Below are 21,880 nucleotides of genomic sequence, written 5' to 3'. Positions count from 1 at the left end.
GTGTGCGCGTGCGCACGCTTGGAGGAGGGTGAGATTCACTGCAATGGTGGCTATGACATTGCCCACGTGGGGCCTTACACACTCAACATTCATTCATTAGCAAGAATTTATCAGATATTCAAAACATGCCAGGCACTGTTACAAGGTCCTGGAGATACCTCATAACAGGTACCAAAAAAAAAAACAAAAACCCCATGATGTTTACATTGAGGAGGTAGATAAATAAACATAGTGTGTATGATGTTGGTAAATGCTCTGGAAAAACCAAAGCACAGTTGAGGGGTGGGAGTGGGTTTGCTGTATATATGTATATGTGTAATTTTTTTCGGGGGCACATTGCTTGCACTCGCAGCTTGCGAGATCTTAGTTCCCCAAACAGGGATAGAAAATATGCCCCCTGTATTGGAAGCACGTGGAGTCCTAACCACTGGACCACCAGGGAATTCAACTTTTTAAAGTTCCACATATAGGTAGAAGCTGGAAAGACTCCTGTTCTGGGCAGGTTTCTCTGAACTGACTGATATTTTAGACTCTATCCCTCCGGGAAAAATTCTGGGGCCAGTCAGCTGGTAATTCCCCATCCCTGCCTGCCCTTTGCTGACTCTTGTCTCCTGGATTTTTTTTTTTAATACTTTTAATTTTGTATTGGGGTATTGCTGATTAACAAACAGTGCTGTGACAGTTTCTGGTGGGCATTGGAGGGACTCAGCCATACACGTGTATCCATTCTCCCCCAAACTCCCCTCCCATCCAGGCTGCCGCATAACATTGAGCAGAGTTCCCTGTGCTGCACAGTAGGTCCTTGTTGGTTATCCATTTTAAATATAGCAGTGTGTGCATGTCCATGCCCCACAAATTCCCTAACAATCCCTTCCCCCGCATCCTTCCCCTGTCTCCTGATTTCAGGTACATGTGCTGTCTCTCCTGGCTGGAAATCAGCCTGTAGCCATGTCAGTAGGGCGGGTTTTCCCTGAAATCCCACCGTACCTGCTCTTTGTCAAGGTGGGGGTGGAGGCTTCCCCTCTGCAAGCCCATGTGGATCTGTGTGTACCCCAAGGGGTTAGAGTGGTTCTCAAACTTGGGGCTCCAAGTGTCCCAGGGGCTGCTATAGGTGGTGCAGGGGTGTTGGGGGTGCTCCCTGCAGGACCGAGGCAGCCCCGGCGGTTCCTCTTCTGTCTGGTTTATAGGCTGGCTTCAGTATGTGCTGTCCTTGCAGACAGGGTTTTGTGTTTGAGAGGACTGGCTTGACGTAGAGCAGGGCTGAGTGTCCATCATCGGTTCACACCCACCCGCACCGGGACTTCCCAAGTGGTGCTAGTGGTATAAAGAACCTGCCTGCCGATGCAGGTGACACAAGAGACACAAGTTTGATCCCTGGGTTGGGCGACCCCCTGGAGGAGGACAAGGCAACCCACACCGGTATTCTTGCCTGCGAAATCCCATGGACACAGGAATCTGGCAGGCTACAGTCCATGGGGTTGCAGAGAGTCAGACACTATTGAAGTGACTTAGCATGCAGGAACAAGGGGCTCACTACCCCACTTCTAGTGGTTCTGTGATACAATTATTCTGTTATCAGGAAGGTCTTCCCAGTAGAAGGAGGCTGCCTTCCCGTCTGGTTCTGCCTTCCCAGCTGGTCCTGTCTCTACTGGAGGCTGGTGTCCCATCCCAAGCCCCTCTCGTTCAGCACGGCTCTCCCTCACTGGCTCCCTGACATGCAGAGATGCCCCCTCCTGGCACACACGCCCAGCAGGAGTTGGAGTCCCGGCCTCCATGTGGGGCCCCAGGGTTCCCAGGGGCAGGGGGGCATGGAGGAGGTTGAGAGCGGGGGTGACAGGAGGTTGAGAGTGGGGGATGGGAGGGAGGGAGGGAGGGAGACAGTCATAGAAGAACTCAAAGAGGAGCTTTGTTTCGATAAAAAAGCACTTCTTATGAAAATGAAAGTTTGCACAATAGAAGAGTAAAGGGAATTCCCCGGTGGTCTGGTGGCTTGGACTCATGCTGTCACTGCTGAGGGCGCAGGTTCAATCCCTGGTCAGGGAACTAAGATCCCACAAGCCACAAGGCATGGCCAGGGGTAGGGGTGGGGATGGATTTAAGAAAAGTGAGTAAGGGTAGGCTTTGGGCTTCCTGAGAAAAAACCAAACACTCAAAAGAGTTCAGTTCACAGCCTTGCTGGCTACTGCCTTTCCGGCTGCTGCACACACTGGTCTCAGGAGAAACCAGGTTAACTGACTGGTGTGGGCCATGGGCTCCCAGCAGACACAGAACACTATTAACAATGAGGCGCTGGGTCGTGCTGCAGAAAACTCCGGTCCTCCCAGGGTTCATCCGGGTGGGGGAGGGGTCCTCACTGGGACAGCCCGTCCATGCCCAGCTGCTTCTTGAGCTCCACCAGCTGCGCCAGGCTGATGTTGCTGCCCCCACAGACAATGACCACGAGGGAGGACAGCGGGGTGCGGAGTTTCCCCTCTCCTTGCAGCTTCTGAATCACGTTGCTGTAGACGGCGGCCAGGGCGGCCCCACAGGCAGGCTCCACCAGGATCTTCTCATCATCTGCCAGAGGAAGGGGTTGGTGGGGGTGGAGCCAGGAAACCTCCGGGCCACTGGCGAAGCCATGGGCTGTCAGCCCCGGCCACAGACTGGTCCTGGATCACCCCACCCCCACCCTGCCATCATTACCGTCCATTGACCTTCTAGGGCCTGAGTCAGGGCTGAATTTCAACATCAGCGCTAACGCCGCTATGCTTGTAATTTCCTGAGCACTGTGTCAACGTCATCTGAGCAAGAGTGCCGGCACTGATTGGCCAAACTAACTCCCAGTACAGGAGAATTAAATGGCAGCATAAGTGAGTGTGTGTGTGTGTGTGTGTGTGTGTGAGATCCCTGTTCCAGGATGAACCCCGTCGAAGTCCAGCTGAGGGACTTCCCCGGCGGTCCAGCTAAGACTGTGCTTCCCGGCACGCGGTGCAGGTTTGACCCCTGGTCGGGCAGCTGAGATCCCACGTTGCTGCCGTTGATCAGTTGCTAAATGGTCTCTGACTGACTCTTTTCGGCCTGATGGTCTGTAGCCCTCCAGGCTCCTCTGCCTGTGGGAGTCTCCAGGCAAGAATACTGGAGTGGGTAGCCATTCCCTTCTCCAGGGAATCTTCCCAACCCAGGGACTGAACCCGAGTCTCCCACATCGCCCGTACTGGCAGGTGGATTCTTTACCACTGAGCCACCTGGGAAGCCCATGCTATGTGGCAAAAATAAAAAAGCTTATCTGGAAGAGTAAAAGGAGAATCAAAAGGATATTTTAAAGAGTCCAACCTAGTCACAGACTCACCTCTGAATCCAACCCTGAGGCCCATAATTTCCTTTTTCAACTGACTACATTGCTCAGAACCACATTTTACATACTCAGTTATTCTCCCCTGCTCTTACGTTATTTGACTTCTATCATTTGTCCCCTTGGTCTTCCTGTTTTAACCCCTGGCCTGCAGTAACTTTCATTAATGGGAAGTTCCACAGACAGGAGACAGAATTGCGAATGACATCCCTTGGTGTGCCAAACGGACAGCCACATAATCCTTAATCAGCAGGGTTGGGTCTCAAAAGGACTTAGCACATACATACCCACAAACTTCTCAAGAGCGGCCACAGCTTCCTGGTCCGAGACAACTTCAGAGAAAATGGGATGTTCCCGATAAACCTTCATAGCCTGCGCTGCCACGGTGGTCACGCCCAGGGCTTTGGCAACACTGGGAGGGACAAAGATGGAGAAAAGGGGAAAGAGACAGGAGAGAGGAGGGAGGCAGACCATGTGATTACCTTCTGGCCAATAAGAGGTAAGTGGACATACCTGTGTCTTTAAAGGAAAAGTCAGCTTCTGCCCTGACTTCTTGCCAGATGGAGTGTGGATGTGATAGCCAGCACCTAAGCAGCTATCTTGGGCCATAAGTCTATATGATGAGGATGATGGAGAACAAAATCAAGGGTCCTGGGCCCCTGGCTTCATGGAGCTAGACTTTTTTATATGAGAGGAAATAAAGTTCAATTTTGTTTAAACCACTGTTATTTTGGACTCCCGTATAATGGGGCTAAACCTAATATTAGTCAAACACCATGTGGGAAAGGTTTGGGGCTGGGATATGAACCCCTTGGGAGCAGGCACTGTGTTTATTCACCACTGTCTCTCCAGGATTGACCAGTGCCTTGCACATATTAGGGGCTCAATAAATGGTAAATTAATGAGATGTGTTAAACCCTACCACAGAGGAACCCAATAAAGGATTGTTAGCCTTTTCACGCGAGGAAGTGTGATGTTCATGGTACAGAGTTGCACAGACTTGAGTTCATTAACAGCCATACCACTCACTGGTTGTGTGACTCTAAGTGACCAAAGCCTCAGTTTCCTCACCTGCAAAATGGGGCTGGCATAGGGATCTACCTCGCCACCAGCACCGAGGGGGGAGCTTCCCCCAACACTCGCTGAATATAACGACAGCCTCCCTGGCTGCTTACCTGGTAATGCAGGGCAGGGTGACGAGCTTGCCGGCCTTGGTGGAAGCGTGGAAGCTCTCTGCTCCGATGGTCTCCATGGTGATGACGGGCACGTCCCTCCAGCCCACCTCTGCCAGCCCCTGAACCACTCCGCACAAGAGGCCTCCGCCCCCTACTGCCAGCACGATGGCCCCTGGCTTTTCGGTCATCGTCTCCTTCAGCTCCTTCACGATGGAAGAGTGGCCTTCCCTGGAGGAGGTGGGTGGGGAAGGGGGGCGCAGGTCAGGGCTGCGCTGCCTGGAGATACCAGGCAGGGGTCCTGAAGATGCCGCTTACCCCCTGTTTGCCCTCATCCCAGGCAGCTGATGGGCCTTGAAGCTGGTCCCCTCAAACCTGACTCTACCCTATTTCCAGCTGCCAACACCTGCATCTCCACCTGTCTTCCTGTGGCCTCTGGAGCACTGTGAATGTGGCGGCTGGCAGTGCCAGGAAGCGAAACCCCCAGGAGCAGCCCTCACTCCATTACAAGAATCAAGAATTACAGGAATCGATGCATAGACACTCCTTGCCCAACATCCTCTCCACGGGTTCGACAACCCTGGTCATGGTCCATGCTGGCTCCCAGGAGCCCCAGAGGGATTAAGCTCCACCCGCCCACAGTGGTTACCGTCCATCAGTACCCTTCCTTTCTCATCTCGCTTCCCCAGTCCTTGAATCGGTCACCTCCCAAGTCAGCTGCTTTCCCTGAGATCTTTGTCTCAGGTTCTGCCTCCGGGGGCCCCAGTCACACACACACACACACACACCCCTGTGTATCTGAGCCCAAGCATCTGCCCATGGTCCAGGAGAACAGGCACTGGTGCACGTGGGTGTGGGCACCAGCGGCCGTGCCTGTGTGTGTGCTTCTGTGTGCTGTGCACACACGTGTACGCTGCTGTGCATGATGGTGTGTACTGGGGCAGCTGTCCACTCAGTGGTGTAGACGCATGGTCACCACCCACCCCGGTTGACTGGGGCCTCCACATACCAGATGAGGGGGTCGTCAAAGGGGGGGACATAGACCCAGCCTGAGTTGTTTTTCTCCAGGTCCTTGGCCACTCTGATGGCCTCATCCAATGTCTGCAAGATCACAGAGAAAGCGAGAGGGATGAGGGGCCGGGGGACTCGGCCCGGTGCCCTCTGTGGCCCCGGCTCCAGGTTGGTACTCACCTCACCCACCACTTTGACCGTGGCGCCCTCATTCTTGAGCCGCTGGATGGTGAGGGCAGGCGTGGTGCTGGGCACGACAATCGTGGAGGGGATGCCCAGCTTCCTGGCAGCATAGGCGGCTGCCATGCCTGCATTGCCCGCTGCCAGGGGTGGAGGGTAGACAGTGTTGGTGGGGTTGAACCCCCCCCGCATGAGGGCTGGCCACCCTTTGGTATTCTAAATTGGAACTTCTGCAGATGTTTGCAATGGCTCATTGCTGGGGAAACCAGGGCTCAGAGAGGTGGAGCCCCTGACCCCAGGACACACAGCAGAGGACAGGATGAGGCGTGCAGGCCACTTACCTGAGGAGCAGACGAAATGCTCGCAGCCCCGCTCGGCCCACTGCGGAGACAGAGAAGGGAAAGGGTCAGGCCTGACATCTTTTCTCCCCAAAGAGACTAACTGGTTCAGGGAAAGATGAAGGAGAGGAAGGTCACTGATGGCTCTGGCATCAGTCCACGAGGGGACCCTCCAGACTGACGCCCCTTAACCAGAGGAGGTGCCAACGGAGGGTGCCTGTGGGGAGTCAGCAGGGCCCAGCCTGGAACTCCTAGGATGTCACATGGCAGCGGCCCTGCCCTGTCCACAAAGGGGATCTGCCCGGATGAGGCTGTACCATTTTGCAGAGGTGTCCGATGCCCCGGATCTTGAAGGAGCCGGAGGGCTGGGCACTGTCTAGCTTGAGATAGACCGTGGTGCCAGCCACTTTAGACAGAGTCATGCTGTCACGGACCGGAGTTTCCATGTGCAAGGGTCTTCCTGACATCATTGCTGGGAGAAAGGAAGGAAACCCAAAGGATTAGGGGAGTTGGCCCTGGTGCCAGCTGCTGCTACTCAGTAGGCAGTGGGGCTGGGAGGGACCCTGTCCCTAACTTCCTAGGAAGCTGAAGACAAGCCCCAGATTATAGCATCCTGGAGACCTGAGTTCAAATCTCAACTCGGCCACCAACTTGACATCGGACAAGCAATCTCCCTTTGGCCTCAGCTGCCTTATCTGTAAAATGGGCAGAGGTCATCTTCTCTCCTCCTACCCCTGCCCACCTCCGGCCCACCCCAACACGCACATACATTATGCTGGGAAGCTATTACCATCAGAAATAACATCCAGGGAATTCCCTGGAGCCCCAGTGGTTAGCACTCTGCACTCTCACTGTTGAGGGCCTGGGTTAGATCCCTGGTTGAGGAACTAAGATCTCACAAGCCGAGAGGCATGGTCAAAAAAAGAAAAAGAAATAACATCTAGACCTTGCAGCTTTTGAAGATTATGAGGTAGAAATAGACTCGTGGGTATTGACTCAGAATGAGCGGCAAGATTATGGCTAAAACAGGGGCAGGGTATCAGGTCTAGTTTGTGCAAAACCTGCAAGGATGCATGTGCACACCCACAATCCATGTGTATAAGACATCTCAGAAAACACACAAGAAACCCATCAGGGTAGGGGGCCCCTGGGGAGGACTGGCTCACAGCACCTGCTTCTGTACCATTTCAATGTTTTGCTGTGTGCATGTTTATTACATATTTAAATGACACATCTTTCAAAACTAATCTCTGAGAGTGAAGGAAGTCAGAAAGAGAAAAAGGAATATCATATATCAATGCATAGATATGGAATCTAGAAAAATGGTACTGATGAACCAATTTGCAGGGCAGGAATAGAGACTCAGACACAGAGAGCAGACTTGTGGACAGCAGGGGAAGGAGAGGGTGGGACGAATCGAGAGAGTAGCGTTGACATATATACATTACCATGTGCAAAATAGACGCTGGTGGGAAGCTGCTCTGTAACACAGGAGCTCAGCCCAGTGCTCTGTGATGACTTGGGAGGGTGGGATGGGGTAGGGGGATGGGAGGGAGGTTCAAGAGAGGGGGATATATGTATCCATACAGCTGATTCAGGTTCTTGTAAGGTAGAAACCAACACAACATTGTAAAGCAACTATATTCCAGTAAAAACTTAATAAAAACAACTAACCTTTGGAAAGCTCTGTACCCATTAGGGAAGGGTATTTTTACTATTGTTTTTTTTTTTTTTTTTGAATAACTATTATATTATTTTAACAATCACTTATAAAGTGATTACCAGGACTTCCCTGGTGTTCCAGTGGTTAAGAACCTGTCTTGCAATGCAAGAGGATATGGGTTCGATCCTTGGTTGGGGAACCAAGATCCCACATACCGCAGGGCTGATAAGCCGGCACACCACAGCTAGAGACCACAAAGCGCAAGAAAAGATCCTGCGTGACACAAAGATGCTGCATGCCGCAAGTACGACTTGAGGCAGCCACACAAGTAAATACATATTAAAAGTGATTACCATGTGCCAGGCATTTTCTTAAGTTTTACAGATATTAACTCACTTAATCCTTCTACCAACCCTAAGAAATATCCAGGATAATTGCCTAATGTTATTGTCCAGTTCTCCTGTTGAGGAAACAGATTCTGATTGAGTTTTCCAGATTGATCACTGAGCAATTCCTACCCCCTCCCCCGACACCACTTATGATGCAACACTGAGGCTTTTCTAGGTGGAAGGTGGGGTCAGGTCTACATTTCCTTCACTTGAACCCTGAGTCGGGGTTGGGGGGGAGGGATGGGGGGAGGGGCTGTGACTGCAGAGGAAAGAACACTATGTGACTTCTTCCAAGCAGTGATGTGCTGGTGAACGTTTAATGATAGCCTCGTCAAAGGGAAAGTAACCTTGACTTCTATTGTCTGCACGTCTGTGACATTTCAAGCTACTAACAGGATGTCACTGAACAGGGAGTCGGGAAGAGATGGACATTGTCCACTACTGGGAGCCCTGTGTCATCTGGCTGTAGCCCAGCATGGCTCTCAAGGCTGGGTCATACAAGGTGACCGAGCTGCCAGGCAACTGGGAAGCTCCCTGCATGAACCCAGCTGCCAAGATGGGAGCAAGCCCGGGAGGCATGCTGGGGGCTGCAGGAGGTGCCCCACCGAACATGTCCAGCTGATATCCTAGCTGATGGGCAGACATGGCGCCTGACTTAGGGAAGACACTAGCCCAGCTACTGTTATCAGACTGCAGCCCCTGAGAGAGACCCAAGCGAGAACTGCCTGGCTGAGTCCAGTCAAGCCTGAGCGTCATGACAGAAAGAATTCACCTAGCATGGGCTCGATCCCTGCTCTGGGAAGATTCCACGTGCCGAGGCTCAACTAAGCCCCTTTGCCACAGCTACTGAGCCCGAGTGCTGCAACTACTGAAGTCTGCCTGCCCTAGAGCCTGTGCTCCGCAACAAGAGAAGCCACCGCAGTGAGAAGCCCGCACACGGCGGCTAGAGAGTAGCCCCCATTCACCACAACTACAGAAAAAGTCTGAGTGCATCAAGGAAGACCCAGTGTAGCCAAAAACAAACTAATTAAAAATTTTTAAAAAAGAAACTGCAGGATTGGCTTGTCAAGATCACACAGTGAGTGACTAGGGGAGAAGGGATTTTTTTTTTTTTTTATGGCCGTGTCTCATGGCTTGTGTGATCTTAGCTCCCCAACCAGGGATTGAACCCGTGCCCTCAGCAGTGAGAGCATGGAGTCCTAACCACGAAATTGCCATGTGATTACAAAGAGAAGAGGTAAGATTTGAACCAGGGAGCCTAGGCCCAGACTCCAGGCTTTCTCCAGGACACAGTAGCAGGGGGGAGGGAGGGTGTCTGTCTGCATGGATTCTGGGTGACTGAGAACCTGAGACCCTGCATGCCACAACTGGCTAGAGTCCCCGGGAGATCCCACGTGACACAAAGATCCTGTGTGCTGCCACTGAGACCTGACCAGCCAAATAAATAAATAAAAATTAACTTTTATTAGGACTGGGATTGTGGTTAAGACTCCCCGCTTCGAATGCAGAGGCAAGTGGGGGGGTGGGGGAGGTGAGTGGGGTGGGACTGGTTGGGGAATTAAGATCCCACATGCTTAAAAAAATTAACTACTCTTACACATAAACTAAATACAACCACCTTAAGAGGGAGATTCTGTTATTATTACCTCCACCGTACAGATGAGGAAACCGAGGCACAAACCTGGCAGTGAACCCAGCCAGTCTGGCTTCAGAGCATGGGTTTTTACGCTCAACTGACTCTTCCTCCCTCTCTTGCCCAGGGAAAACCCAAGGTGGACGCAGACACTCCAGTCCAGGGGATGGAGGTGTGGATGGATAGGGTGGCTTACCAGAGAAAGGTGAAGAGCTGCGCGTCTGAGCCTCAGGCAAAGGAGGAATAGACTGGAGATGGTCTAGATGGACCCACTGGATAGCCGGTCCACAGACATGAAGTGTAGGAGGGGTAAGTGTGTCTTCAGAATTGTCCCAGGTGTTAACGGGTCGGGGCTTTATTCCCCCCTGGAGCATCTGAGCAGCCAATGGGACACCAGGACCGGCCACACCCCGGCCAGGCTCCGCCTCTTGGCTCTAGACTCTAGGGGCTTCCCGGAAACGAACAACGCCCCTCTCTGTAGCTGGGTTTTTCTCCCAGTCCCACTAGCCACGCCCCTTCTCCACCCTCAGCTTCATTTCAGAACAAATACCTACTTCACCACAGCTTTTAGGAAGCTGCCAGAGAAGGGTGTGAAATAATACACGTATCTTGGCTAGCACTTGCTTGGTGCTCAGTGGGCAAGAATCAAATCGGGAAGGAAGTGCATGCTATTATTATCCCCATCTTACAGAAAAGGAAATTGGGGCATACAGTAAGAGGGATGAGCTAGCGCTTGAACGCAGCTGGGTGACCCCCAAATCTGCAATCTGAACACAGGTTTTAACTTTTATTTATTTATTGAGTTTAGAAACTCAAATGTTTGTGCTGAAAAGTGAAAGAAAAATAAAGAATAGTCACCCATATGATGCAACAGGACTGGTTCTTAACCATATCAGTTCAGTTCAGTCCAGTCGCTCAGTCGTGTCCGACTCTTTGCAACCCCATGAATCGCAGCACGCCAGGCCTCCCTGTCCATCACCAACTCCCAGTTCACTCAGACTCACGTCCATCAAGTCAGTGATGCCATCCAGCCATCTCATCCTCTGTCGTCCCCTTCTCCTCCTGCCCTCAATCCCTCCCAGCATCAGACACTTTTCCAATGAGTCAACTCTTCTCATGAGGTGGCCAAAGTACTGGAGTTTCAGCTTTAGCATCACTCCTTCCAAAGAAATCCCAGGGCTGATCTCCTTCAGAATGGCCTGCTTTTAGTATCAATTTCATAACAGCTTACCAGAACTTATTTCCCCATAAATGCTTGGCTAATACTCTTTAAATTCAAATGACATTAAACTATATCATGCCTAAGTCATGGGTTAAGAATGGAACTATCATGCCAATGTACATGTCTTTTAAAATCTTTTGGCTGCCCAGCAGGGCATGTGGGATCTCAGTTTCTCGACCAGGTATGGAACCCATGCCCCCTGATTTGGCAGTGCTGGGCCTTAACCACTGGACCATCAGAGAAGTACCGTGTCAGCATATTTTTAAGCATTAAAAAGAGAACTCAGAAAAATCTGAAGTGTCGTAAGTATTGGGGATATAAAATTTCAAAGTGAAATTCAACAGAAAGAGGGACGTGATAAGCCACTGGTATTACTTAATCACAAAAGCTGAACACAATTTTTTAAAATTGCCATCCCCTGTTATCCTTTATAACTCCTTTGTCCTAAAGGAGCAATATTGGTAAGACCTAGAAGGGTCAGGGTTGCTGGCTCTGCCCTTTACTAGATGTGTGGCCCTAGGCGAGTCATGTTGTGTCCTGGGGACTCTGTCTGTTCATCTGTAAAATGGGGATAATATTAATATCACCCTTCTAAGATTAGATGACACCATAATATATTTATGTAACAGGCCTGGTGTCAGGTGACTGTTCAGTAAGTGCTGGCAGCCATCACTACCTTCATTACCATCATCTTCATCACAGAAGTGGAAGATTTTGCCTCCTTGCCCCGTGCCAAGCCTCGGTCTGTCTCTGGCTGTGTGCAGGGGTCTGTATGTGGCACGCATGCATGAATGCCACACCCACATGCATCCGGTTGGCTTTCTTCCTGGCCCCTTCAGCAAAGGTTTCCTGTCCCGCTAGCCAGGACAAGAATATGGATGATATAGAAGGCAGGGTGCTGTGCTTAGTCACTCAATGGTGTCCAGCTCTTTGCGACCCCATGGACTGCAGCCCGCCAGGCTCCTCTGTCCATGGGGATTTGCCAGGCAAGAATACTGGAGTGGGTTGCCATGCCCTCCTCCAGGGGATCTTCCCAACCCAGGTATCGAATCCAGATCTCACGCATTGCGGGTGGATTCTTTACTGTCTGAGCCACCAGCGAAGCCCAAGAATACCGCAGTGGGTAGCCTATCCCTTCTCCAGGGGATCTTCTTGACCCAGGAATCAAACCAGGGTCTCCTGCATTACAGGAGGATTCTTTACCAGCTTAGCTACCAGGGAAGCCCATAGTAGGCAGAGAGAATACAAATAGCCTGTACATTTGTCTCCATGGGACAGGCTGTTCCCTCTTGCGGGCCCCCTCTGACCTTCCACAGGTACTTCCAAGCCCGCTCCGTAGTGGAACATCCTCGGGTTTGTGCTGGGGATCCAGGTTGGCGGAGCTGAAGGGAGTGGGCATCAGGAAGCTCACATGTAGCCCCACTCCCCCGAGTGTATACAGCTGGTTCTTATCTCACCTGAGCATCTGCTTGTGCCTGATTCCATGTCAAGTATTTCCTATGTGACGTGGGGCTTCACTTACCCCTGAGACAACCAGGTGAGTGGGCATTTTGAGTCCCATGTCACAGGTGAAGAAACAGGCTCAGAGATGAAATAAAATTGCCCAAGATCTCCCAGGAGGCAAGGATGAAATGTGTCGACTGAAATAAAAATGCACGAGCTGAGAGCTTTGAGTTTCAGTTTTATTTGGGAACTTACTGAGGACAATAGCTGGGCAGATACCCTTCCAGAAAGCTCAGAGGAGCTGCTCCAAAGAGGGTGGGAAGGTCAGTATATATGTATAGTTTGGTGAAAGGGGTATACCTCTCGGTAGAAGGTTGCTGCTGGTCACCAGGAACAGAATTCTCCATTAATGATTTTAGTGTCTTTCTAGATATGAGAAGATACAAGAAATCGGGTTCCTAAAAACTTCTCCTGGAAATATCCAACTGTCCTAAGACCTGTTCTGCTGGTTTCCCCAGAGCTCAGAGGGCCTCATTCCTGATCTCAGCCCTGACTTCCTTTTGGGCAGGATGTGTCAAAAGTCAGCGATTGCTAGCAATCAGAGAAGGCAATGGCACCCCACTCCAATACTCCTGCCTGGAAAATCCCATGGATGGAGGAACCTGCAGTCCATGGAGTTGCTAGGAGTTGGACACGACTGAGCGACTTCATTTTCACTTTCATGCATTAGAGAAGGAAATGGCAACCAACTCCAGTGTTCTTGCCTGGAGAATCCCAGGGACGGGGGAGCCTGGTGGGCTGCCGTCTATAGGGTCGCACAAAGTCGGACACGACTGAAGCAACTTAGCAGCAGCAGCAACTTCATTCTTGGAAAATCAGGAGACAAATGACATTTTTTAGTTGTCAAAGGCAAATTTAGGAATTCTGAGTCCTTTATGGACATAAAGCTGGGGTGAGAGGGAATGGGTTGGAGATGGGGGTTGGGAGAGCATCTGGCCACAATCAGATATCCCAGATTTAGGCTTTTGAGGCTACCTTTGTTCAAGGAAAGCTTCCCAGGCGGCTCAGTGGTAAAGAATCTACCTGCTAATGCAGGTGACACAGATTCAATCCTTGGGTCTGGAAGATGCCCTGGAGAAGGAAATAGCAACCCACTCCAGTATTCTTGCCTGGAGAATCCCAGGGATGGGGGAGCCTGGAGGGCTACAGTCCATGGGGTTGCAAAAGAGTCAGACACGACTTAGTGCTGCTGCTGCTGTTCCATTTGCTTCAACAGATACTAATCACAGGACTTCCCTGGCGTTCCAGTGGTTAAGACTCTGACTTCCAGTGCAGAGTGTGCAGGTTCAATCCCTGGCTGGGGACCTAAGATCCCACAGGAATGTGGCCAAAAACATAAAACAGAAACAATATAGTAGCAAAATCAATAAAGACTTTTTTTTTTAAAAAGAAAGGATAATGGCTATGATCTGAAAAACACCAAATTAAAGAAATCAATCATATAAGAACCAAAAAGAAAGAAAAAGACAAAATGTCTGTCGTTGTTGACATCCTGTCTGGGCAGTTTTTAAAAAAAAGTGACTTTATTGAGATCTGATTCACAAAGCCTACAATTAACCCATTTACAGAGTATCAGCTTAGAATACTGACATCACCCTGGAACGTAGCAGGGCCCTGTGGGGTTCCCAGGTATGGAGGCATTTCTGTCCCCCATTTCTTGTAGGCAAGACTCCACCATTATGACCTTTCCTGAGTTCCAAAGGGCAATTTGAACAGTTACTAATCAAAAGAGGAGTAGCTGAGAAATCACCTGAAGCAAGGTTAAAGAGACCTGAAAAGTTCATTAAGATTAGAAGACCATTTGAGACTTAAGGGACTGCAAGTCCTGCTCACACCGTAATCTTGTTAGAGACCCTACCTTTGACCCATGATTATAAAAACTCTCATTAAGTTCTTTGGAATTGTTGTTCAGTCACTCAGTGGTGTCTGACTCTTTGCTACCCCATTGACTGCAGCACGCCAGGCTTCCCTGTCCTTCACCATCTCCCGGAGCTTGCTCAAACTCATGTCCATTGAGTCGGTGATGCCATCCAACCATCTCATCTTCTGTCACCCCCTTTTCTTCTGCCTTCAATCTTTCCCAGCATCAGGGTCTTTTCTAATGAGTCGGCTCTTTGCATCAGGTGGCCAAAGTATTGGAGCTTCAGCATCAGTCCTTCCAATGAATATTCATAATTGATTTCCTTTAGGATGGACTGGTTTGATCTCCTTACAGTCCAAGGGACTCTCTGGAGTTGAGACACATAGTTTTTCGAGCCAGGAGCCTGGAGTGTCTCCCTTTGCCTGGCAAAGCAATTTTTTTCTACTTCACCCAAAACTCTTCTCTGGGATCTGATTAGACATCAGTGTACAGAGAGGCTGAGCTTTCAGTAACATTATGAGGATTTTATGGCCTAATTGATGTACAGTTGTAGGCAGTGCCTAGCACATGGCAGGCACTTAACAGAGGATGGCTATTTTCATTTTCTGGTACTCAAGAGGGCATTGTTGTCCCTAGCTCTGGGTAATCGGGTACCAGGCTATCCTCTCCCATTTAGTCCTTCCTTGAAAGGTCTTGAGAAGTAGGAGAGGAAATTGAAAGTCCTCTTCCCCCATTTGCCCTTTGGAGGGTGACTCAGACTGTAAAGAACCCACCTACAATGCAGGAGACCCCAGGTTCGATCCCTGGGCTGGGAAGATCCCCTGGAGAAGGAAATGGCAACCCACTCCAGTATTCTGGCGTGGGAAATCCCATGGACAGAGGAGCCTGGAGGGCCACGGTCCATCAGGTCGAAAAGAGTTGGACATGACTGAGCGACCAATAGTTCCTCCATCTGACAGATGGGCAAACTGAGGCCCAGATATATCTAATGGAGGAAGGTGAGGGCAGAGCCGGTGGTCCCAGGAGGAGGGAAGAGAGTCTGACTGTGAACCGTAGGCAAGTTGCTTCCCTCACCTCTGCCTGCTGGCTCTGTTACATCACACCCAGGTCAGTGTGTCCTTGGTTGTGGAGGTAGGGATGCCGACAATTGTTTTCACAGTCCCAGGGGAGGAACAGACAGCTCTCACTTCTGTTTACCCTCCCTGGGAGTGTGCAGCCAAGCCCGAGCATCTCCTGATTAGTTAAGGTCTCTGGCTCCTGAGTCCATCAAACCTGGGGTGAAACTGACACCCAGCTCTGTGAACTTGGGGTGGTCATGTGACTTCCCCTAAGTCTGTTTCCTGCCCCCAAGAAATGGGAATGATGATGCCTACTAGGAATTGCACGACAGAGATAGTGACAGCCCAGTGCCAGGCACCGGGTAAGAGCTCAAAGAATAGTAGCTGCTATGATGACTATCTTTGGCAGTGTTATTATTACCTAGGACTTTCCCACCTCTCTGGTTCCCTTTTCCTGAGGCCTCCCTGTAAGCCTGGCTTCTCATTCATGTTTATTCCCCATCAAGTCTGGGTTGGAGCCTCTTTGAGATTCTGCAGCCTGGCAGCCCCGGGACACTTCCCAGAAGACCATGAACATCCTGAGGGCAGGCCTGTGCTAACTTGTCCCCTACTGGATTTGTCACTCTCCCCTCCATTCACTCAACATCCTATAGCCCACCGGACAGCATACCCCCCAACAGAGAATCATCAGGCCCCAAATGTCAGTAGCGTAGAAGCTGAACAGTTCTGCTTAGGAGCATTATAGAATGTGACTGTGTGCTCCCTTGTTCTATCTTCTTTATGTTTATTGACATGACCAAGTGATCTCGTGTGGGTGAAATGTGTGTGCTCTGCATTTAGTCAATCAGTCGTGTCCACCGCTTTGCAGCCCCATGGACTGTAACCCACCAGGCTCCTGTCTGTGGAGATTCTCCAGGCAAGCATACTAGAGTGAATTGCCATGCCCTCCTCCAGGGAATCTTCCCAACCCAGGAATCGAACCCAGGTCTCCTGCATTGCTGGCAGATTCTTTACCTTCTGAACCACCAGGGAAGCTGGACTTTATCTAAAAAAATGTTGTTCTGGGAATTCCTGGAGGTCCAATGGTTAGGACTCCGTGCTTCTAGGGTTTGATTCCTGGTCAGGAAACTAAGATCCCACAAGCCACTTGGGTCAGCCTTAAAAAAAAACAAAACCCAAAACCCAAACAAAACAAACAAAATATCTGTTGTTCTATGTCTAGCTGCTACTCAGTCAACTCCCAGAGAAGTTAAAGTATTTTCTTGATGAGATTAATACAATCGAATCACACTTCACTTATTTTGGGTTGAATTCATTTAACCTCTGTGGCCCTGGCTGTAGGACTTGGCAGCCAGCCCTCTTTATTTTCTTTCAACTGGCTTCAATCCATCATTCGATTTGACCCAGACCTTTTGGAACCCTCCTTGAGCCATTTGATGGCACTGCATGTGGTGATGATGTCCGGGTTTGCGTCATCCCCAAACAGGACAGACAGTCCCTTGGTGGGCCCTGTGGCTCAAACTGGCGACACTGCCCCTCCCGCCTTGGGGTTATCATTACCCACGCATCAACATGTAAGGAGTTGACTAAGACCAAATGGCCTGTGATGGATTTTGTCCAAAGTTCACCAAAAAAAACAAGATATTTGCAGCGAGTTTCAGCCTCAGAACACAAGCCCGGTGATGACTTCTCTATTTTCCTCTAAATCAGCTTAATTTTTATTTCAAGCAGATAAATCATTGGATGCAACGAGGGATGGCAGTGACATTCCAGGACTGAGATGGGGTAGAGAGGCTGCCTGGGCCTCCCTTGGTCTGTACCCTGCCCCCTGCCCGACTCCAGCTTGTAGGGGGTGCCCTTCCTCATTTGCAGCCACGTGGTTCCTTGTCCCATCGTCCAGGGGTCACAGGCAAGCACTTCAGAGAACTGTTCAGGAGTGAGGGTGTCTTCACTCCCTTCTCTGTTTTGAAAGAAAGTGTTAGTCAGTCATGCCTGACTCTTTGCGACCCCCTGGACTGTAGCCTGCCAGGCTCCTCTTTCCATGGGGATTCACCAGGCAAGAATACTGGAAGGGGTTGCCATGCCCTCCTCCAGGGGATCTTCCCAACCCAGGGATCGAACCCAGGTCTCCTGCATTGCAGGCAGATTCTTTACTGTCCGAGCCACCAGGGAAGCTCTCTGCTGGGGCAATATTTGAAATCATGAGAATTAGCAAACGCTACAAGTAGGATCCTTTTTTTCTTTCCTTCCCTCTTTTTTTCTTTTATTTTCTCTTTCTCTTTCTCTGTTTCTCTCTGATCTGTCTCTTTGTCTCTTACTGTCTCTCTGCCTCTCTTTCTGTCTCTCTTACTCTCTGTCTCTGTCTGTCTCTCTGTCTCTGTCACTCTCTGTCTCTCACTGTCTGTCTCTCTTCTTCCCAGGGGAGTGAAGCAAGGGGGAAGCAGTGATAAGATGATATTCTTAAAATATCATATCTCCTTCATGGGACTTCCCTGGTAGTCCAGTGTTTGAGACTCTGCGCTCCCATTGCAGGGGGCATGGGTTTGATCCCTGGTCAGGAAATTAGCAATGGCACTGCACTCCAGTACTCTTGCGTAGAAAATCCCATGGGTGGAGGAGCCTGGTAGGCTGCAGTCCATGGGGTTACTAAGAGTCAGACACGACTGAGCGACTTCACTTTCACTTTTCACTTTCATGCATTGGAGAAGGAAATGGCAACCCACTCCAGTGTTCTTGCCTGGAGAATCCCAGGGATGGGGGAGCCTGGTGGGCTGCTTTCTATGGGATCGCACAGAGTCGGACACAACTGAAGCGACTTAGCAGCAGCAGCAGATACTTCCAGATCAGATATCATGCGTGTGAATGTGTATGTCTCTTGGGACAAGAGCATCCATGTTGGATGTGGTATCTCTCAATGATTGGTCCCGTGGGCTATTTTGCTGAGCAACAGGGGGCAAGTCACCGAGCCTTATCCTGTGCCCCAGTTTCTCTGTTAATAACTGATTCCTTTCCTTTTCAGGGGCAAGAGGAGAGAGGAAGAGTTCCTCTGTCCAAAGGTTCCCAGGGCAGGCAAACTCAAATAACTCCAGGGACCAAGTAGGAGCTTGCTTGGTGTTGGGGAGGCTGTAGAGAAAGATGGGGACAGTGGCAGATAGAGAGCCATGTTCCTCTACGGAGGACAGAGTGAATCAGCTCCAGCCTGCAAAAACATCACCCCCTAGTTTAAGACCCTCTCTGCTCTGGAATGATTTACCATCTTGGTGAGTGTCTGAGACATTAGCTCAGATGTACCAGATGCGGGTTCGATCCCTGGGTCGGGAAGATCCCCTGGAGGAGGAAATGGCAACCCACTCTGGTATTCTTGCCTGGGAAACCCCATGGACAGAGGAGCCTGGCGGGCTACAGTCCATGGGGGTGGCAAAGAATCAGACACAACTGAGCGACTAAGCCACCACCACCACTGCTGGGTGTCAGGAGATGCGAGGCCACATCCCACTGGGGCGGCTCCCTAGCTGGGCTGCTTGCTTGACTGTCTGAGCCCCCACTGTTTCACCTGTTGATGGAACTGAGTCTCGGAAAATGTATGACGCAGAGCCCAAGGTCGAAACTGCAAGTCCCAAGGGCCAGACCCCCATGTCCAAGACTCCATCCTTCCTCTCTATGTAGTTCCCTTCCCCTGGGAACAAGAAGGCCAGCTGGGGTTGAGGATGAAATGAAGCTTAATGAATAATCCAGGAAGCTGGCCAGGGCGTGAGTTCGGCGGCTTGAGATGTCAGGGATAGGGACCAGCTAATGAATGTGGCTCTCGGGCAGGAGTAGGGACGGGGTGGGGGGGCAAGGCTCAGTGACTCGGACCCCTCTCCAGCCTCCTCTGCCCTCTGATGTGGCCACTCTGGCTTCCCCACCCGATCCTCTTCCAGATCAGGAGCTTTGGAGCCTGGTCCCTCAGGGTCTAAGCCCTAAGCTCGGCCACAGCTGTGTGACCTCAGGAAAGTGATTCGGCCTCTCTGAGCCAAGTCAGACTCCACGATGTGGCGTTCGCTACAAAACCCACCTCCCCCAGGTGTTGTAATCACCCTGTGATAGAGCAATGTCATACCTTGTCATGGCCTGCCGGTGCAATCATCACCATACTGTTGAGTCACACCTTTCATCACAGTGACAACAACAGCAGCAGCAACAGCGGCGCACACAAAATACTTCCTACTGTTTTAACTATTTTATTTTTTGGCCATGCTGAACGGTGGGCTTGTGGGATCCAACCTGCAACCCCCTGTGTTGGAAGTGTGGCTTCTTTTTTTTTCTTCTTTCTTTATTTAGCTGTGCAAGGTTTTAGTTGTGGCATGCAGGAGTTTTTAGTTGCAATTTGTGGGATCTAGTTCCCTGTCCAGGGATTGAACCCCAGGCCCCCAGCATTGGAAGCACCAAGTCTTAGCCACTGGACCACCAGGGAAATCCTGCTACTGTTCTCAATATTTCACATTTGTTAACTCTTTTGATCTTCACATCAACTCCACATAGGAAGTTGTGTTTAATCCTCACCCCACATTTGAGAATACTGGGTCTTGCTCTGGTAAGCAGGGCCCTGCTCAGTACATCTTTAATCCAACTGTCTGCTGATGGGTGGGGCTGGGCTCCCTCCCTGTTGTTGTTTGGCCGGGTCCTGGAATCTACAGGCTCTATGGTAGGGCTAAAGGCGACCTCCAAAAGGACTTATGCCAACACAAACCTTCCAGGACTGCTGTGGCCAGTGTCCCTGTCCCCACAGCAGGCCGCTGCCGACCCACACCTCAAAATATCAACAACCTCAGACATGCAGAGGATACCACTCTGATGGCAGAAAGCGAAGAGGAACTAAAGAGCCTCTTGATGAAAGTGAAAGAGAAGAGTGGAAAAACTGGCTTAAAACTCAGCATTCAAAAAACGAAGATCATGGCAGCCAGTCCCATGACTTCATGGAAAATAGATGGGGAAAAATGGAAACAGTGACAAATTTTATTTTCTTGGGCTCCAAAATCACTTCGGATGGCGACTGCGGCCATGAAATTAAAAGACCCTCTCTCCTTAGAAGAAAAGCTATGACAAAACTAGACAGTGTATTGAAAATCAGAGACATTGCTTTGCCAACAAAGGTCAAAGTTATGGTTTTTCCAGTAGTCATGTATGGATGTGAGAGTTGGACCATAAAGAAGGCTGAGCACTGAAGAACTGATGCCTTCATATTGCTGGAGAAGACTCTTGAGAGTCCCTTGGACTGCAAGGAGATTAAACCAGTCAATCCTAAAGGAACTCAACCCTGAATATTCATTGGAAGGACTGTCATTGAAGCTGAAGCTCCCATACTCTGGCCACCTGATTCGAAGAGCCAACTCATAAGAAAAAACCCTGATGCTGGGAAATATTGAGGTTGGGAGGAGAAGGGGACAACAGAGGATGAGATGGTTGGATGACGTCACTGACTCAATGGACATGTGTTGGAGCAAACTCTAGGAGAGAGTGAAGGACAGGGAATCCTGGTGTGCTGCAGTCCGTGGGATCACAAAGAGTCAGACATGGCTTAGCGACTGAACAGTAACAACACTTGAGAAAACAAGGCACAGAGAAATTAAGCAACTTACCCAAAGTTACACAGCCAGTAAGTGGGAAGCTGGTATTTGTACTAGAGCCTGGCTTCAAGGTCTGTGTTCTAATTGTTATTGCCTCTTCATGCCAGAAACTTACTGCTACTACTTCATATTTTTTAAAACAACAAGCTCCATTTTAAAACTTTAATACCTGTCTTAGCTTCTTTCTAAGTAATAATATCCATAAAATTCTGGATATTATCTTATGCACACACACACAGAGCATATAAATACTCAACTATTAAAATAAACTTTGAGAGGGAACTATGACCCCACATGCTGCAGGGGAACTAAGCCCTTATACCACAACTAGAAAGTCCACACACCCAGATGAAGAGGCAGTGGAGCCAAACAAACAAAACAAGCAAAAACCTATGGGAATCTCTTGTCGACACAGAAGGGCTGGCATACAGTGGACCTGCAGTACATGTGGCTGTCATGCTTCTTGTCTGAGCATGTGTGCTAAGGCCCCCTCCTCCAGGGAGTCCTCCCTGGTCACACCCCACCCTCAGCTGCCCTTTGGGGATCTTCTGTTCTGTGTCCTCTTAGGGGATGTTAGGGTTGTCACTGAATTGGTATCTTCCTCTCCCCTCAGGCTGGGGGCCACCTCAGGGCATAAATTAGGTTTTACCACCTCCGTGTCCCCAGTTCCCCTTCCAGGACAGGACATCTGACAAGGATGGCGTGTGCGTAGTGTGAGGAGGCAATGAAATTGCTAAAGTCCTTATCAAGAATCATGACCAAGCAGTTCTCTTTGACCCCAAGGGCCAGGGAGTTAATCATCAAATCCGGGCAGCTCAGCCACGTGCTTCCTGGACCTCACGTCCAGTCTGACATACAGGGGAATTGAGCCTTCCCGCCTCCCACCCACCACCCCATGGATGTGACCAGCTTA

At 50.2% G+C, this 21,880-nt stretch overlaps 1 protein-coding gene across 2 annotated transcripts; it reads right to left on the bottom strand.

Annotated features, from left to right (window-relative positions):
• Window positions 1-1,905: 1,905 nt before the first annotated feature.
• Window positions 1,906-10,135, bottom strand: SDS (serine dehydratase). 2 transcript variants are annotated; one of them, XM_061384924.1, is made up of 9 exons: window positions 9,914-9,989; window positions 7,481-7,550; window positions 6,350-6,504; window positions 6,036-6,075; window positions 5,695-5,834; window positions 5,513-5,604; window positions 4,507-4,734; window positions 3,619-3,743; window positions 1,906-2,556 (listed from the first exon to the last, which is right to left on the bottom strand). In XM_061384924.1, the coding sequence occupies exons 3-9, from the start codon at window positions 6,500-6,502 to the stop codon at window positions 2,351-2,353; spliced, it is 984 nt and encodes a 327-aa protein (XP_061240908.1). In that variant the 5' UTR covers window positions 6,503-6,504; window positions 7,481-7,550; window positions 9,914-9,989; the 3' UTR covers window positions 1,906-2,350. The 2 variants fall into 2 exon arrangements, with proteins under 2 accessions (XP_061240908.1, XP_061240907.1); XM_061384923.1 differs by lacking the exon at window positions 7,481-7,550 and having other exon boundaries at window positions 9,914-10,135.
• Window positions 10,136-21,880: the final 11,745 nt, after the last annotated feature.

Source organism: Bos javanicus, chromosome 17, assembly GCF_032452875.1.
Source record: "Bos javanicus breed banteng chromosome 17, ARS-OSU_banteng_1.0, whole genome shotgun sequence".
NCBI lineage: Eukaryota > Metazoa > Chordata > Mammalia > Artiodactyla > Bovidae > Bos > Bos javanicus.
This window is presented reverse-complemented; position numbering and strand designations above follow the sequence as displayed.

Excerpts from the sequence above, each read along its gene's own strand:
- SDS (XM_061384923.1), bottom strand. The coding sequence starts at position 10,091 with ATGCTCCAGGGGGGAATAAAGCCCCGACCCGTTAACACCTGGGACAAT. Across the intron at positions 4,735-5,512 it reads TTTGACGACCCCCTCATCTG|GGAAGGCCACTCTTCCATCG; the intron begins GTATGTGGAGGC and ends CACCTCCTCCAG. Across the intron at positions 3,744-4,506 it reads ACCCTGCCCTGCATTACCAG|TGTTGCCAAAGCCCTGGGCG; the intron begins GTAAGCAGCCAG and ends TGTCCCTCCCAG.